The sequence below is a fragment of the Crocodylus siamensis genome, chromosome 3, assembly GCF_052110815.1.
Source record: "Crocodylus siamensis isolate JL-2025a chromosome 3, ASM5211081v1, whole genome shotgun sequence".
Taxonomy (NCBI): Eukaryota; Metazoa; Chordata; order Crocodylia; family Crocodylidae; genus Crocodylus; species Crocodylus siamensis.
In genome coordinates, this window is record NC_143397.1 from 202,538,404 (window position 1) to 202,557,834 (window position 19,431).

Below are 19,431 nucleotides of genomic sequence, written 5' to 3' on the forward strand. Positions count from 1 at the left end.
TCCAAAGCAGAAAGAATAATGTTGCAGCCAAAATAAAACAAGGCCAATAAATGATATTATTTATGCAGAGGGGTTTGTGTGTATTTTTATGTACACTCATTCTAAAACATGGACTAAAGGATAGCTCTTGAACTTATAAAATATAATTTACCACCTGTAAAATAAAACTAAAACATGTAAAGACCGATCCTCTGAAAATGAGGAATATTCTTAGAAAGCCTTTTGAAAGTAACCTGCTTTTATGGCAGTGGAGGCCAAGTCCTGGTGCACAGTCCAAAGGAAGATTCCTTCCAGGAGGCCAAATCTAGGGAGAGATTGTGCAGAACTATTTAAAAGGAAAACTATGTACTTACTATGCACTGCAATAGAAGCATCTGAGGCACAGTTTCTTAAACAAGATGCCTTGGCATCCTGTGGTGCTACCAGACTCTTTGAAAGGTGATGCTGGGATAAATAGGTTCAGGCTTGTCCCTGTCTAGCCAGTCCCAAGCACCCCACTGCCTGGCCTGGCTGAAAGGAAATAAACACTGTAATATATACATTTCTGAAAATTGGATACCCAACCATATGCAAGAAATACTACAAAAAAAGAATACAAAAAACCCCCTAAAAAATGACAGCCACATGATCCAAAGTTCAACACATGGGTCAATCACCTGCTTCAATATTTTTCTCTAGACTAGATGCGTCTTGAACCCTATCCTAACTCATGAAGGCTGAGTTGAGCTGCATCTACCAGTTATATTCCAAAAAGCAACTGAAGACTAGTTGAGACTGGTTATCAACTGTAGTGACTCTGAAATCTTACTAGTAAATATGATTGTAAATTCTATTTCACTAGAAGTTTTCAAGAAAAGGCTGAATAGACCCATACTTGGGATAATATGATAGTATATCCAGCATTTGTGCAGAGGGGTTGATTAGATGACCCCTGAGGTCTTTATAACCCTACAGTTCTTATACCTTGACACATTCTAGAAAGGTATCTTTGATGAACCAGTTGTCCAAGTATAAGAGTATGTGCACTTCTAAACGTGGAAGTACAACACGTCAACTGTTTCATGATGCCTTTGTCTTGTGATAACTCCAAGCACCAGAAATATCTCTTCAAGCCTAAAAGTCAAGAGCCAGTCAGTTTTCCCTACCAGAGTTATGATGATCACATTTTTTTTCAGTCCAATAATGAATTAAATTCTGAGATTAAGGATCTCAAGAACCTTATCTTTCGACTATTTGAAACCTCTTTCTATCTATCGGACTTAGTCTGTGTGTCCATAATGCTCTTAGAGCACTCTGACTGGTTGTCTCAGCAGCCAAGCACAATGCTTACTGAAACAACCAGAGTGCTCCATACAGACAGATGGCCAGATGAGTATCGCAGGGCCAGGCATGAAGCTGGGAAGGGGCAGTGCGCAGCTGGACACAGAGCAGCAGCACAGGCTGGTGGCTAGCAGTGGTGGCTGCATGGAAGCTTCACCCCCACCCCCTGCTCCTGGGAGGCAGCAGCAGCGCACAGTGCTCCATCCCCACCCCCTGCCCAATCATTCTTGATGGGCAATTTGCTAGTATCTGGTATAAAACCTTCTGCTCTTTGAACCTTTGAACAAAAACATGAGGGAATAGACAGGACAAAGAACAGCAAAGTCTTCAGTCTTAGAAACGCACCTCCTTGAAAAAGGCAAATACCTGCTCTAAATTCAATTCTGATGTCAATTAGTCCTTGAATTTTTTCTAACCCATGATACCTATAGTAAGCAGACCTAATAGCACCCACACTCGAGATAGCAAAGCTTGTATTGATACACTATGCTAGGCCTCAAGGCATAATTAGCTTGTAAAGCATCTCATTGGAAAGAATCTACCATATCTGAAGGCACCTTGAATACTTTAATCTGACCTTTAGTCAAAAAGACTTTTCAGAATACATTACAAAGGACAGAAATGATGAACTGCTAAATATTTAATCCAAGTAACTTCTAAACATTACAGGACAGAAAGTTTGGCTGGCTTTCCTGACACTTGCAGTGTCTTCACCAACAAATTCTATGGGGAAAATGAGAAATAGATTCTCCCACAGTATTCCCTAGGAGGATGTACTATTTTTCCCCTCAATCATGGTCTTAACTATCAGCTAGACCAGGGGTCAACAACTCCCAGCACGCATGCCAGGACATGACATGCAAGGCCATTTCACTCAGCATGTCTCAGTCCTGCTACAAGCAGCTGGGCTCTGTGGCAGCCAGCCAGAAGGCTGTAAACAGCTGCACTGGGCTCCATGGCAGCTCCACATGCACCTCAGGCTGGATAGCAGGGGAGTGGCTGGGGTTGCACTGCCCCAGGCCCCTTCCTGGCCATGTCCCCAAGGTGTGCATGCAGCTGCCACCAACACAGAACCCAGCTTGGGCTCTGGAGCCTGGCACAGCCTGCCATAGGCAGCCCAGGCTCTGGACAGCCGTAGCAAGTGGTGGGCAGGCTGCAAACAGTTGCAATGGACTCCGTAGCCCCAGAACTGGTTCCACTGCAGCAGTGTAGGGCAGAGAAGGGACCAGAGCAGTGTAACACCAGCCCCTCTCCCTCCCTCTGCTGGAGGTGTGGGTGTACCCATTGCCAGCAATGAGGATTGGGCCCCTTGAGGCTCCCCTGCCCTCTGCCTCTGGCATGCCATGTTGAAGTTCGGGTGTTTTGGCACCCTTGCCAAAATGTTGCCAACCTCTGAGCTAGACCAAAGTAGAAGAAAGGACACAGCAATGCTATTGAATATATATTCCCAGGTCAAAGTACTTCAACTGTGGCCATGGCAGACTCTTTAATGGGAATAAATCAGTGACTTGACAGCCTCTTGTTCAATAAACATGCTATATATTAAATCAAAAGTGGGTTTATTAGTTACACCTAATAAAAGGGTCAGGTTACATGGACATTTCAGCTGTAGCTCCTGAAGTCATGAACCATCAGAATCTATGCTTTTTAATTAAATAAAATGTCTTTCCAATTCTTCCTGCTTATTCCCTGTGCTTCTCACACTGTGTAAACATTTTAGGTAACCAACAAATTGCCTTAATTTCCAAGAATGTTTTAGGACTTCCCCTATTTGGCTCCTCTTACTTGGATTTTATCTAGATCACCTGCTCTTTTACTTAGCTCTGGGCTTTTATCTACCCCACAACGAATCTAGTTTAAAGCCCCTTCATTAAGTGAGCAAGTTTATACACAAAGATGCCCTTTCCCTTCTTGCGGGGGGGGAGGGGGGGGAGGCTCAGCTCAGCTCTTGTTAGTAGTCTTTTTGGAACCCCAACCTGTGCTCTAACCTGCAAAATGCTTTTCCGCAGTGGGGGAACACCAGCAGGACAGTGAGTGTGGCCACATACAAATATTACATTTCTACAGAGAGCATCATTACTCTCCCAGTGAAAACTAGGAGTGTACAAGCATTATTTTTTCTCCCACAGGAAACATACCCCACTCAACTGAAAGAGCTTCCAGATCAAGACCTGTAACATTTCTCCTGTGAGAAAATTACAAGTAAAACCTATACACCGTTTGCTGCTCAACTCCTCCACAATCATCTGGGGAAGATGGAGGGAATTTCCCCACAACTCAACTGTGCCTGATCATGCAGGGATCTGGGTTTTCCATTTCCCATGGAAAAACAGAAGAAAACATGGATTTCCTATTTTTAAATCAGAGAAAATGTGGATTTTTTCTTTTAGCAGAGAAACCTACAAATTTCCCCCTTTTACAAAGACCTCTGCAGGCTGGCTGAGTTCCAGCCTGCAAGAGCTGTTTGCAAAAGAGGTAGGGAAACCCCCCAATCCTGCCCGGAGGGGAAAGGAGAGGGGGAAGAGTGGGGCCCGACATTCACATTTACTGGAGGCTGCTTCAGGCTTACTCTTCTTGGAGGAAGCTGGCTGGGGGCTGAAAGAGGTTTCTAGACAGCCAGGAACTCCGTCTGGGAAGGGTTTGCAGCCTCCCCACTCCTGGCTGGAATGCCTGGCCAGCTGCAAATCCCTCTTCCTGGCCAGAGTGCCAAAGCTGGCTGGGGGCTGAGGGAGCAGGGAGGCTGCAAGCCCCTCCCCACCCCCCGGAGTACCCAGGGGCCTGCGAACCTTCCCCTCTCCTGCCCAGAGTGCCCAAGCTGGTTGGGGGCCTGAGGGAGGTTTGCAGCTGACTGGACACTCCAGCCAAGAAGCAGCGGGGTTACAGCTCCCAGTCCCTCAGCCCCCAGCCAGCTTGGGCACGCTCCGGGGGGTGGGGGGAAGAGGGGTGTGCTGGTCACTCCGTCCAGGAGCGAGGAGGCTGCAACCCCCCCCCCCCCCCACCTGCCCGGCTGGCTGCAACCCCTTGTTTGCAAATGCTGCATTTCCCACCCTGCTTCCCTCCCCCAGGCCCTCCAGATTGCGTGTGCCACTGGCACAGCAAGGCACAGCAGGGCTGTGTTGGAAAGCTGCTCTGGCCAGACTTCCTCTGTGTACATGGGGGCAGCCCAAGGTTGCGCCCCTCGCTGCTGCCCCCACCTGCAAGGGAAGCATGGCCAGGGCAGTGCGGAGCTCACAGCAGCAGGCAGCTTTTGTGCATATTCCCCTGTGCACTGCCATCCCAGGTTGCACATGCTGTACTCTGGAGGGCAGCAGGGTGGGGAGCAGGATCCCCTCTGCCCACTGGGAGTTCATGCTGCAGCCAGAAGCTGGTCCTACCCGAGTCCACAGCAGGCAGGCAGCAGAGGTGGGGGGTGGGGAGAGCCGGCTTCTGCTCCTGGTGCAGCAGCTGCTGCCTTCCGTTGCAGGGCTGGGAGCTGTGGACCTGGGTCCTTGGCCCCATAGCCCTAGCAGCTGGGATCCCCTCTGGCAGGGCTGGGGGCAGGGACAAGGGGGACAAGCAGGACTACGGGAGGGGCTGAGGAGGACATTTAATTTTAAACACGGATTTCTTAAATTGGAGAATTTGCAATTTTTTAATCAAAGAATTTGTGATTTTTTTTAATCACAGCAAACCAGGATCCCTGGGGGAGTTGCACTACCGCTGCCCCGCCTTCCCCTGGCCTTCCTGTGACTGGGGTGTTCCAAGGACAATATCATTAGAAATTAAACTAAGTGCAGTTGCCATGGGTTTCACAACTAAAACCACAAAATTCTTTACAAATCCAATCTCTTCTCCTATCTCCCTCTTTCCCCATCTCCAGTGCAGCAATTTAACTAGCTTTTTGTCCTTAAAACAGAAAATAGGGAGATGAGTAAAGATTCAGTTCCTATTCTGGAACTTAATAAAAAGTTAATATTGAATTGTGAACTGTAACTGTCCTACATTTTAAGAAATACAGTATTCCTTTAACAACAAACATAAAAAGATGTCTGTAATCAATCAGATACACAATTTACAATACCTCATTTTTCACAGAATGTTTTGTGGCTACAAGAAAGAATCTTTTTCTTTTTTAAATGGAAGAAATGTTTCATTCCTTGCTGAGGAAGAACTGCACAGTAGTGAACAAACCTATCAATGTAATGCAATAACAGAACAGCCCAGAAACGTACCGAGTGAAATAATGGACTCTCCCACAAAGGTAAGCAAGTCACCCATGTGAGCTGAAAAACAGCACCAGGGCAGTATTTGATAGTCCAGTGGATTCTCTCTTTTCTAATACTATTGCATTTAAAATTCAAAAATGCATTTCCTTAGGCCTTTGCAATAGTTACCTTTCTGGGGGGAAAAAAGATTAACCACCTCACCAATAAGCAAACTCCATTCTTCATTTCAATAACACAATTTTGGAATTACTCTAACAGTTTTGTGTAAGGCAGCTAAATGTAAAGCACAGGAAATACAGGAAAACATTTCTGTACTTCATGATGACCAGGTCACACTTATTTCCATTCAAGCTCAGTGATCTATTTTAAAAACATTTATTGCGTTATGGTATAAACAAACTAAACACAAGTTGTTCAACAATTTGAGCACTGACATAAAAGAAAAGCAAGGTAGCTTTGAGCTAATTCTGTCACTCCTTCATGTGAGGAACCCCTATTGACAAATAAGAGTTTCCCACAAGGTAAAATTCATCCATGGAAGGTCAGCCCAACTTGCAACTAATTTATGCTCTGTTAAAGCTTAAGCAGTATATACACTTTGTACTGGCTCTCTGTACACGGGTGAATTCACCTACAGACCAGCAACAGAACTGGGATATTTGTGTGGAGGCTTTTCCCTTGTAAACCACAGGACAGATATCCTGAGATGTTTTTGCTTGTAATTCATCTTGCTTTTTTGTTTTATTTTAATGTATTACAGGATTTTCATATACACTTCTGTTTTAAGGAGCAGCATAAAAGAAGGCAGCTATTTGATTTACTTATTCATCTTCATTTTAATCCACAGCATAGTGCTGATAGGTGAATCAAAGTAGAATGCTTAACACTACAGTATGCATCTTTGACAAGATACAGTACATCATAAAGCTCCTTTGAAACCATTATACTGTATTATCACAATCCACAGTATAAAAACAGTTCCTTGAATCTGACAGGATGCACTGTAACAATTTCTTCAGAGACATTATATGCCATAGTAATGTTTCTTTACTGTGGATTACCAGAATGAGTGTATGACATGATCCATTATGTGAGCCAGCTGTATGAAGATAAATGCATGGAATTCTGCAGGATATATCAGTCAGAAATACAGAGCAGTTAATATGAAAGTACAGATTAAATATTCAAAATAGTTACTGCTCATGCATACTAACAGTTCACAAACACTAACTGAGCTGTGATTAACTTAGTGACAGGTTCATGCTAAATAAAGTTAGTTATAATAGGAGCTCAACTATTTCATATCCTTAAAATTATTATTTTTGGCTCTTAATAAAAATTAATGTTTTTAAAGGCTCTCTGTGAAAGTTTATATATACCAAGTCTGCATCTGTAACTTAACTAATTTTTTACTGCTGAGTTTTAAAGGTCAAAAAGGACTCAATACAGTAGAAAAGGTAGCAGTTTCATAAGTAGCCTCACTTCACTGACTATATCCATAATTCAGTGGCTGTATATAGCACTTCTCTAAAGCAGATCCATTTGAGTTCTACTCACCCTGAGTTCAGCATTTACACTTTTTTAAAATGTATGTTTTAAACATTAGGTAACATACAGAAGTTTACACAAGGCTATAAAATGGTGTCAGTTACTATACATCAGTAAAAAAATACTTTAATATTTTCAGCCAATTCTGGTATTCTTTTAAAGTTTAGTGATTCTGATTCTTATTTTAAAAATCAAGTAAATATAGTTATTGATTCACACATTCATTTACTGACTACTAGAAGTTCTTTTAAAGAGTGCAACAATAAGGCAACAGTAAAAACAGCAATGTTATAGAAATTTTGCATATGTGTAAAGGTAGTAAGTTTATAAAAGACATCAGTGCTTCCTAAAAAGACAGCCTACTTGCCGTATCACAAAATTACATAGTGGTGAGAACAATTATCTATTATTCAACAACTGTTTCTCTGTAGAACAATGTTAAACTCTTTGTAATTAATTTTTGTGAAACAAGTCCAGAAAAAAAAGTGGTATTTGGCTGTATGGGACAATCAAGTTAACAAAATATATTTTTGTCTAAACTTAAATAAGAAGGTCCACACTTTTTGTCAAAAAAATTAAGCCTCTGTCAAAAATGTATTTCTTTCTTTATAGTACAGGATTAAAAGACAGGATGATGCTTACAAGGTAAAGAAATAATTTACAAGAAAATATCTTCTGACAAAGCTTTTTCAATCAAAATATTGTTTTGTAACATTCAAACATGACATACAACACAACAAAAGAAACTGAACACAAACAAAAAAATGTTATATGGACTGTTTTCAAACATAAATAAATGAAATATTGTATAGGCAGTAGGGCTCATGCTGATGGCTAGCAGGAAGTAACAGTGTGCAATCTATTTGGAAAAAAGCTCTAATGTACAAATTTCAAGCCCAGTTATGGACTGCAGCAAATTCAGTTATATCACTGTCATCTTATCGCCAAAATAAAGTCTTGATTAAATCACTCCCACCCTAAATTACTCATACCTTTGCTTCAGAGATATGAATAACTATATACAAAAAAAGGGTATATTTGTTTCACCATAGGGATAACATTGTACCTCTCTGCCAATGTCACTTGAAAACTTTCCATGTTAAAACAATTTGACAGAAAATAAACAATTTAATAAATATGCAATGATCTTATTACAGTCCTTTTGCTAAGCATGTTGTCATGCTGCTAGCTTTGTGATCACAGTGCATAGAATCCAAATGTAAAAGAATGGGGTGGCTTTTGAAGTAATGTTGGATCCCTTGCTTATAATCCCAATACATCTAAAACATTTCATAAGCTCTATCATGCATCAATCTTTTTTTTTTTGCGGCAGGATCAAAACGTTTCCTGGTACAAAGTCCATTGCCGGCAATGGATGCACCAAAACCGCCAAGGAATTCACTGTTATTGCACAATACATGAAGACCTGGAATTCTTCCCAAAAGCTTAAAATAAAAATAAATGGAATTATTCTGACTTTTCCAGACATCTGCATTAATACTGTATGACTAATAAAAGCATGTCAGTTGCATGGACTGAACCAGCGATCAACATGCGCCCAGAATGCACACTAGTAAAAATGCAGTCAAAGGAAGTAGTCTTCATTGCCTATAGGTCACTTCCAGTCAAAGGTTAAAGTTCAAAGACTGAATGATCAAAGTGCTCATTTTCTCAGTAGGACTATCTTCTGCTACGAGGATCACAAAATGGTGGCATCAACATGTGTCATCTTTAAGATAAAAAAAAAAAGATTTATAGAAAATACATAAACATTCAGAGCCCTAATTTGCAAGGTACTTAAAAACAGAAACAACTAAATTATGCATACCAACGAAGGTAAAAAATGCGCCAAATTCTGACTACTATTTTGTTCAATAAGGAGTTGGAAAATGGAGAGATTACAAAACAAGATAAATATGAGGAGGCTTGGGGTTGCATTAGGAAAATGTGTTTATCAAAAATTATAATGTATTCTGAATAGTTTACAATTCAAAATATTCTGTTCATTATAAACCTAAAATTTAAAAAACAAACAAACATTTCCTCTTGGCATTTGGTTTCTCATAGTAGAGTATGCACGTTTTGTTAAAAAAATGTACTAGTGAGTGGCCAAGAAGTGCTGCTGCTGCTGCTGCTGCTGGTAAGGGATATATGCAGAATAAAGGAAGACAGTCTGCAATCAGAATTTTAAAAAAGTAATAGGGAGCCTATATTTTGGGGGAAACCATATTGTCATCGTAACTGTGCTCAAAGCTAAACAACAGTTCTCTCTCTACCCATATGATTTTTTTAACAAGCTAGACTTCCCATGCTTTTTACTGCTCTCTCAAGCATAGCCAACAAACACTGTCACTGTCAAAATACAAGACAAAGAATAGGCTGTAATGCCTAGAGCTTTCATCTGAAAGCAAACTTACATCAAATCTATACATACATTGAACCTTTAATTTTATTTTCCTGATCATAGAAGATTATTTTTTGCAGCTCTTTTACATAATGAGTTAAGGGGAGCAAACTAGCCTTCAGACTAGTGTCTCGGTTCCCAGTATGCCAAAAACCAGTCAAAAACCAATCACTTTACATACCAGAGCCTATTTAGATACATCCATGAAAGCGGACTTAAGTTAAAAACAATTGGAGCATTTTTAGATGAGATTTAGCAGTTGCCCGGGAATCTAAAGGACACTGTAAAAACACTCAAAGCAAAGGCCAATTTCTTTTTCAGATTTTGTACACTTTCCTGACAATTTCCTCATGCTACTACAAATATTTTTTCCTGAAAAAGTTATCCCAATTATAAACTAGCTTTTAGATATCATCCTACAGTGAAGTCATTCATATTCGATGTCAGCCTGTAGCCAAATCACTAATCACCTCAAAACTTGCAGCAGCACTTCACTGCAATTTAACTAAAAACATGTGTCCAGCAACAAAAAAATAAACTGATTAGAATATAGTTGGTTCACTGGTTATTTCTAATGCACCTATCACTCTAGCATCTGGCAACAGAAAAAACAAGAGCCAACTTTATCAATATTTATCTTTTTTTCCTAAATTTAGAAGTTGGTATTTTAAATTAAATGCACTCCATGCTAATCCCTCTCTGCTCCAGCCTGTTTGCAAAGTGTTATGTCCTGCATACTACTATACGGTTAGGAGAACTCGTATCAAAAAGGAGAAGAACTAGAATGCATCATCACCAAGACAGGTTAGATGGACGTAAGAGGAGAAGGGTGAACATCTAAGCCACCTACAGACAGCCACAGGTAAAGTACTTCTAGGAAAACCAGCAGTATTGTGGTATTGTTTGAGAACAAATACCCATTCCCTGTTTAATAGGGACAAGATCAGGGGAAAGGATCAAGTCTTTCATGACAGTGATGTTTTTAGAAGCAAGGCAAGCTTGGTAACAGCTTTTATTCGACCAACTCTATTGCTTTTAGTATATTTTGTGGGCCATCACCAGTATAATGCCACTTTGACCCTACTATTATTGATTTTTTCCCCCCCTTGGTATTTAGGACAAACTTCAAGGGCTGAGATAGGGGAAGGGCAGATTTAAAAGATGGCCATAATGCCTGTCAGTCTGTAATAGCTTTACTGGATTATTAACCCTGACACGCTTTTCACTTCTCACTGAACTCTTTACTGGCTTTCAGAGAGCCACCTTCACCCCCTTTCTGGAAAAGGGCAAAAATGTTTCTGCCCCTCCAACAAGGATATGGGAAAAATATGCCCCTCTCTCTTCAAAACAGCAGGCTGTAACATAACCTAACAAAGAATATAAGGTTGAGGACAGCTCTTCTGCAGGAAGCAGAAAGATCAGTTCTCAAGATAGGTCTTCTCAATTTCTGCTATCCAGCAGGTCTTCAAGGGGAAGACAGTAAAGGACCACTGAGAACATAATGATTTGCCCTCACATCTGTAATCCATCTTAACCTATACTTATCTGATTTTATACTAGTATTCTTTTGTACAATTTTGCTTTCAATCAGAAAGCAGTGGTTTGGTAAATGATCCATACTATAAAAAAAAAAAAGGGTCCAGTGACTACTTGAATGGAAGTAGAACTTTTTTTTAACTACAATACAAATATCAGCCACCAACTTCCAGAAACCGATGACCACATTTATTTTTATATTTAGAATATTCCTGGTAATCACACAAAATGTTAGTCATTCTTCTATACTCAGATGACCACGTTTAATTTCCATTTTAAATTTTCATCCTTCCCTGAATTTCCTACTTCGAAGAAAACTGGAATAGCACCAGAAAATTGCTATTGTATAAAGATTTCAGTCCTAAATCATAAAGAATAGTACTTTATTTATTCCACCACCAATCAGGATTTATATTACAGCCAAAGAGCACAAAAGTGGTTGCCATTCAAAAATGAAAAGTTTTCTTTGAAGACTACTATCAAGAGGAAATAAGACAAGAAACTCAGTCAAGAAAAACATTCTTCAGAAGTAGCCAAAGGAGGATTAAAAAAACCAAAATGAACAAAACACCAACCTAGAATCAAAATCGAAGAAGGATTACAAACATGTTACAGAAGCTGAAGTGTAGAAAAGAAAGAGGAAACAATTACTCAAAAAGTTTTAAGCCACCATATAAGCTTGTGCATAACAGGACTTGCTCTACTTACGTTAAAATTTTGAAAGTGAAAAATCAGGTAATGTACATTCCAAGTGATTAACAGATTAAAGTGACCTAAATCTCTCTTGGCATCTACCTGATACATTCTTACTAGGACTAAATTAATATCTAAAGGCAACTATATAGTAAAATATTTTTTAACCAAAGAGTATTTTGAACCAAAGACACTTTAGTTTGGGAGTCAGCTACTCCACACCTGGTGCACTTACTCAGGATATACAGCAACATTTCCATTGCCAAGGAAGAACAATCATCTACAGCCCACAGACTGGATCCAGCCCATGAACAAACTAAATCTAGCAGCACACTGCAACAGAGGAGTTATCTGTAGGGTCCTAGCACCTGCATTTATCTATTCCCTCCACAAAGTATGCTGATCGCTGGGGAGAGGAGACGCCCAGAGGGGACTGTATAGCAAAGAACAGCCTGTGGTGGCAAAATGTTGCCAACCCTCGATCCAGAACTCCCCATTTTAAAATTAGAGAACAGAGGTATTAAATATGTTTTATCAATAAAACATCTGTTGTATTTAACAGATCAGTTCTGTATTAAATTTACAACAGCAATCTAGCTTATTTCAGCAACCTATTTCTCCCTCAGAGTTTACACTCATCAAGAACTGCTATAGCTCACCAAATTTTACATGAAATTGTTCCCAAACAACTTCAAAGGACAATAATACCTTTTTCTTGTGTGTGTTTCTTATACTTTCTTTTAATCTGAACAAACAGCTAAATATACTTCTTATAAAAATTTGCAATGGTAGGTATCACAATAGATTATTTTAAGAGATTTTTCTAAGCAGTAACAACTGTTTAATCTCCTGGTGGACCACATCTTTTTTTCCCTAATAAATTTTATTCACTCATGCTCCTTTAGAATACCTATCTTCCATGTTATAGGAGAATTTTTAAGTTCCAAATTCATTAAGTGTTTAAAATCATGGACTCCTTTAAATTTTGTTATGTATCATTTGTACTCATCCTGAAAGTTGTTCATAGCTCCTGCTCTAAGTGAAATACTTACCATGATACCACCATTTTGTTTTCTTTGGATTCTTGTTACATGTTCTTACATAAAATGAATTATCTGGAGGCCGCCTCTACAATATAAAAAATAATAAATCAGCATCTCATATTTGATCATCTTTTTACGTAAGCCTTTACTTTCAAAGGTGCCATATGAATCAAGTAAAATGGATTAATAGATAGAGTCAGGTCCTGCCTACCCTGGTTAGAAAATTCACTTTAGCACATTGTCAGCAAAAAATATTTTAAAGTAGGATACTCAGCTAAAGCAAGAGTACCTGCAAATGCTTCAGAAAGCTTCAAACAGAAAACTAACACACACATAGTCATAAACAAATGTAAACTGAACCGTAAACCACTGCCAATTTAAAACACTTTTTGCAGTTTGGCTTCATTGCATCTCAGTGATAGCTTCCAGTTCAAGTCTACAGAAAGTCTCTTGTAGATTGGAAAAGTTGACCAGATGGAGTGAAGTTAGGTCTTCATGTGTGAAGACTTGTAGCCCATCAACATAGGTAGGGCAGTAGTTAATTAATAGTAATTTAAAAGGAAAAAAAAAAGTCACTGGATGATCCAAGTGAAGACATAAAAGTTACAGAAATCATCAAAAACAGCTTTTTTTATATGATAAAAGCTACATTTTTCTGGTGATTGGCTAATAAAAAAAATGGACCCGTTTGGCAAAACAGAACTATAAAAGAGTTGCCTTTTGTAAATTAACTCAATCAAAATTTAAGTTCTACATATAAGATTTGTTAGTGATAAAAAAAATGGGCTGTGTACAGACATTTAGGGAGGTCAGGAGGTGGTTAGATCAAGGGTGGGTAAAATACAGCCCATGCACCAGATCCATCCCGCCAGGTCATTCCATCTGACTTGTGGGACCCCTAAAAACTTCAGACAATTAGTATTTATCTGCTCCTGGCTGCCTCTCAAAGATGATAGAAGCCAGGGGAAGTAAGACCCAGGAGAAGCTGGTGGCAGGACCCTGCAGCAAAGACACCCCCACCCCCCCCAAAGCTTCTGCCTAGCAAAGGCTTCTGGCCTGGGACCCTGGGGCTGTTTCCCCACCTCCCTCCACCAGAAAGGGAAACTCAGATAAAAGTGTGGCGGTGGGGAGAGGACCACACACAATTGCCACAATCCTTGGGGTCGACCCAGGCCATCTTCTGCTGCGCCTTGTGGTCATGGCCATGCGGTCAGGAACCATGTGGTGCCAGAGCACTGCAGCAGGCAGGGAGTAGTGAAAGCAGCATGGCTGACAGGGGCCCAGAGCAGGCTAGCAGGGGCTCTGTGGAGCCAAGCCGGGCTGTAACAGCAGGGAGAAGGGGGAGTTGGCCCAGCTCCACAGAGCTCCTACCAGCCTGCACCATCTTCCAGCTGCCCCGCCCTGGACCCCATCCTCCCGCCCAGCTGTTATTGTGCTCCAATGCACCCACTCGCTGCCACTCCCCCCTCCCTGCAGCTACTATTTCCGAGCTTTCCTGCCCACCAGCTGCATCACTGGACAGTGGAACCCTGTGCTGGTACCCCATAGCCAGGAGCAGGAGGGGTGTAAGTGTAAGTGTGAGAGAGATGGAAAGAGAGAGTTTGTAGGGCAAGTCCCACATGTACATCCCACTATACACATGCACCCACACCCCGTCTTGCACTGCCAAAACGCAGAGCCCCATACCCACATCCAGTCACCTTCCCCCACATACAACTCCCCACAAAACCCATACCCAGCCACACACCACATACCCATACACACAGCCACATGCTTCCTCACCCCATACCTACCCACTGCCCCCACAAGCCTGCTAGACACACCCACCCCCCCACATACCCAAAGCCCCCCACACAAACCTATACCCTACCCCCCAATATACGAAAGTAACACTTCACTTTAAGCTATTGTGCAATCACTTCTATGTACACTACACAAACGCATGTAAATCAGGACAACATTTTTTTTTTTAAATCAAAATTAAAAAAAATATTGTAGATCAGGGGTCAGCAACCCCTGGCAGGCATGCCAAGCATGGCACATGAGACCATTTTGCTTGGCATGCCGCAGCCAGCCCTGGCTCTGGGTAGCTGCTGCCAGCGACGGAGCCCAGGCTGCTCCCAGCAGGACTTGCAGCGTCAAACTGCCTTCTGGGAGCAGTTTGGGATCCCAGGTGGCAGCAGCTCCCCAGAGCCACGACCAGCTGCAGCCAGGAGGCTCCAAACAGCTGTGCTGGGCTCAAGCATCAGCTCCGCACCGATGTATGCAGGCATACCTCAGAGCGGGTGGCGTGGGAGGGGCCTGAGGCAGCACGGCCCTGGTCTCTCCCCTGCTCCCAGCACAGAGGTGATGAGCCCGGCGCAGCTGTTTGTAGCCCGCCCAGGCTCTGGGCAGCTGGAGCAAGCAGTGGGCAGGCTGCAAACAGCTATGCCGGGCTCCACAGCTCCGGCATCAGCTCCAAGCTGGCAGTGACTGCATGGGCACCTCGGGGTGGACAGCAGGGATTAGCAGGTCTCACAGGGTCCACAAGAGAGCTTGGGGGTTTGACCCCAACCCCTCCTCCATTCCCAGACAGACAATCCCCCCCAGTGAATCCACTCTCCCATCCCTCCCCCCACAGACTTACTTCCTCAGGTCTCAGCATAAACAAACACTGATAAAAGTGAGACAGGGAGCAGCTTGCAAGATGGGGTGTTTGGAGGGCTGGGGGGTGGACTGTCTATCTGGGGGGGGGCTGGGGGACTAAAAAACAGCCCAGTGCCAAGGAAGGGGTAGGAAAAGCACAGCCTCAGGGCTGGGGCCAGCAACTGGGCTCTCAGCCTTAGGGATGTGCTGGGAACCGTACAGAAGTTCAGTTAGACTGGGTCTGGGAAGACTGACCTAAGTTATACCACACCTCAGAAATATACTGAACTTAAAACAGGTTGGCCAACTTTAGACTGATCTAACTTTCCTGAACTCTTGCACAGTTCGCAAGTAGATCTACCTAATTAGCTGAAAGTCCATACTTGGGCAAACTGTTAGACCACGTGGCCATTTTTAATGCGATCTAACCTTCCCCCCACTAATCTCCCCACAAATGTCTGTATGTAGCCATGTACTGGTAGCTATATGAGCATTTCTGAGATGCAAGAATGAGCTGGATGAATGAAGGGCAAGAAAAATAATTTACGTTTCTTATTAGGATTCATTAGTTTCTTTTCAAAAAACCATTCTATTTGCTCCCATAAAGCTTTTAATGGCACTTGCACTACTCGAAGTGCAATTTTCATTACAGTCACTTATGAAATTCTGTTAGGATAACTTTTTATATTGACTAAGATGCAAGTTAGCCTAATAAAATGGTGGAGTTATTCTATTCTGTTCTATTCTATTCAAGCCTTTTTTGCAGGCTCCTAGCAGAGCGCTAGTGAATTATTGTTGTTTATGCTTCCGTTGCAATACAGAATTTTCTAAACTGACACTATCAAAATGTTTCAGTGTTTTTAGTGAAGGCATACTTGTTTGCTTGTTTGAAACAGAAACAAAACAAAATGCAATATACCTTTTCTTTGCAGCTGGAAAGCATGCTAATAATGCTAAGACAAACAGACTGCACTGAAAGAGCTGGAGACCAGTCTTCTGTTAGAATGGATAAACAGATATGACCATTGCTATACACATGGGGATGAACAGGAATATTGTCACCAGTAAACATGACCTAAAAAGTAAAAAAAGTGCAATTAGCATTTGTTAACATTCTAAATGAGAAAAACATCTACAAACAGTAGTATCTTATATTAAAGAGCCAGATTCTGCCACTTTTACCTACAATGAGTAGGTACTTCACACAACTTTGCAGGGCCACTGATTTCTACAGGATGTTCTGCAAAATAAGGAACCAAATCAATAGAAATAAAGGTGACAAAATTTGGTCCTAAATAACTAGTTTTGATGAACTGCAAAGTGCTGTAAGGTTAAATGTAATTTGTACTTATAAATGTAAATGCAGCACAGAAACATGCAAAAACTCCTCCTTAATTACGTCAATTTAAAGACACCAAACTAAAATTTTACAGGGGTGGCACCTACTGCCCAAGTAGGTGCTTTATTTGGTGGAGGGAGCACAAGAAGCAATAGGTGGAGCAGCTCCAAGGTGAGTACAGCTATGGCAACACAGCTCTCACTCAGCCCCCATGCAGCTAAGGGCTGTGTCTACTGATACCTCAATCTCTTGGATTGAATGACAGACTATAACACACCACTAGCCACTATAAGCAGAGGGAGAAAAAGTTATTTGGGGCAGCTGAGTGTACATGTGCGTGACCCCCCAGCAGGTAATTCTGTAAGGGAAGGGAGTGGGGCTGAGGCAGGGGCAGGTCCTGCACTGCTGGGGCAGTCGGGGGACAGAGCCACGGCTTGTCCAGGGGGCTCCCCACATGGGGAGGGAGAGACAGCTCCTGCTGCTGCACGCACCCTGGGAGGGCACAGGGGGCACGTGCCCTCACATCTGTGCAGGAAGAGCTGTGGCTGCAGGCTGGGCCCGGGGCTGTGCTACACTTAGGGTGGGTGGCAGTGGCACTGGAAAGGAGGTGTGAGGGGAAATACGGCGAATTTTGGAGTTGTTGCAGCCCCCCGTAGCTTCCCTCCCAGCGCCACTGCTGTGCACCCCGAGCACAGCCTGGTCCAGCCCCCTGCTGGGAAGAGCCCAGCACAGCTGCAGTCCACCCTGCTGCCCCACGTAGATCTGGAAGGCACACACTCACCCATGCTTTTCCTGGGTGTGCACAGTGGCAGGAGTCGCATCCCCTGAATGAGATGCTCACAGCTGTCCCATGCCCCACTGGCTGTGCAGTGCTTGCCCCTGACCAAGCCCCACTCCCCTCCTTCATCCCTACTGCAGCTGCCAGAAGCCCACAGCTGGGCTGACTTGTGGCCCTACCACTGCCCTACATTTGGGGGAGATAAGCCTTGTTAGTGCCTCCCTTCTGCCACCTATGCTAGGCACTCTCCCAAATTCCATGACCCAATGATAGCCTGCAAGCCATGTGTTTCACATCCCTAAAATACACAATTGGCTCAGAATTCAAAGGAAAGCTAGGTGGAAATGGAAGAAAAGTCCTACTCTGAGCAACCTCAACACATTTCATCAACGCCCCCATCTGTCATCAACAGTCTCCCACAGTGTACACCCACTATTATATGACATAATAATATATGAAGAAAAGCTTTTTATTAAGACCCATCACCATAGTGCTGGCATGTTCCAAGTATTTTATGGGCATTTCTTCATAAAAGTAGGAAGTATGGAAACATCATCTCCTTTTTACAAATTGGGGAAAGGGGACTGTTAGAGAGAAAGCAAACGTCTAATGGCACATAACATTTCTTATGGCAGAGACAGGAACTGAACACAGATATTTTGAGACCCATCCTGATGCCTTAATCACAAAACCATCTTTCACTCCACCTCACATTTCTATCAGCTCGCTTACTGGTATTCCTAAAACATTCAACGTCTTACCTTCAGAGGTCCAGCAATGCATTTCTTTTTTTAAAGTAATCTCTTGCCTTATGAAAAGTAAAACCTTTGCACACCTCAGGAAACAAGTGCATGCATATATGATAGACAACATGTATTCAAGATAGAAAACAATGGACTGCTTGAGTGACAAAAGTTTAAACTTTAAATTTGTAATACGTATGTATTCCGGCTAGAATCTGGGTGTTAAAAATTATAAGATGCACTTTTAAAAAGGCACTATTTTTATCATTCTTGGTATCTACAACAGCTAAGCATCCTGTACTTAAATACTTGTTTTCTGTGGTAATAAGTGTACATGTACTGTCTGTAGAGGTGCACCGATACATTGGTCCGATATTGGATCAGCACCAATAAAAAGAAAATGGATCGTATTGGGGGGGGGGGAAAATCGGCCTGATGCGCCCGATAATTAAGCCGATAAATGCTCGTGCATGCACACAGCCGCAGCACAGCACGTAGGCAGCAAGGAGCACAGCCCAGCAGCTTAGAAAGCTGCAGGCAGCTGGTCAGTCTGGTGTGGTAGAAGGGGAGGGGGAAGGGAAGGGGCATATTAAGGCCCCATGGTGAGGGAGAAGTGGGGCTGGGGCAAGTGCTGCCCAGCCGGGATGAGGTGGGCATGGGACGGAGCTGTGGCTTCTGGGGGGGGGGCGGTGGGGCCAGCTCCTGCCACTGCATGCCACTAGTCCAGGAGCTGCTGGTCTGGCAGCTCCTGCTGCTCAACCAGGAAGGGGGGGGGGGGCATGTGACTCTTCCTGGCCCACCCTGTGCAGATCTGGGGGCACATACCCCCCCTCCAACCCCTCCTGGACGAGTGGCAGGAGCCACCAGACAAGCACCAGATAGCAGCAGAAGCTGCTCCCACCCCGACAAGCCGCAGAGCTCCATCCCATGCCCGCCCTGCCTGAGCCCCATTCTTTCCTCACTGTGGGGCCTTGATCTGCCCTGCTGAACCACACCAGACTTACCAGCTGCATGCAGCTCTCCAAGCTACCAAGCTGGTATCAGGAAGCAGACTGGTATCGGCCGATATGCCTCCTTAAAAATTGGCTATTGGTATCAATCCCAAAAATCTCCTTCGACGTACCCCTCACTGTCTGGTTTATTGTTTTACATTAAGTTGCACACAGCCACACACACATGTTGGATAACAAGTACAAA

The 19,431-nt window shown here is 42.8% G+C and overlaps 1 protein-coding gene across 5 annotated transcripts in view; it reads right to left on the reverse strand.

The window, feature by feature from the left end:
* Positions 1-5,869: 5,869 nt before the first annotated feature.
* The window catches only part of UBE2W (ubiquitin conjugating enzyme E2 W), a 58,474-nt gene continuing 44,912 nt past the window's right edge, over positions 5,870-19,431 (reverse strand). For 2 of the 5 annotated variants that reach the window (XM_090040186.1, XM_090040185.1), the window contains exons 4-6: positions 16,294-16,449; positions 12,759-12,834; positions 5,870-8,802 (exon numbers count right to left, since the gene is read on the reverse strand). In XM_090040186.1, the coding sequence (XP_089896312.1) occupies positions 8,789-8,802; positions 12,759-12,834; positions 16,294-16,449 (246 nt within the window). In that variant the 3' untranslated portion in view covers positions 5,870-8,788. The remainder of the gene's footprint in view (positions 8,803-12,758; positions 12,835-16,293; positions 16,450-19,431) is intronic. The other 3 variants (XM_090040188.1, XM_090040184.1, XM_090040189.1) reach the window with 3 other exon arrangements.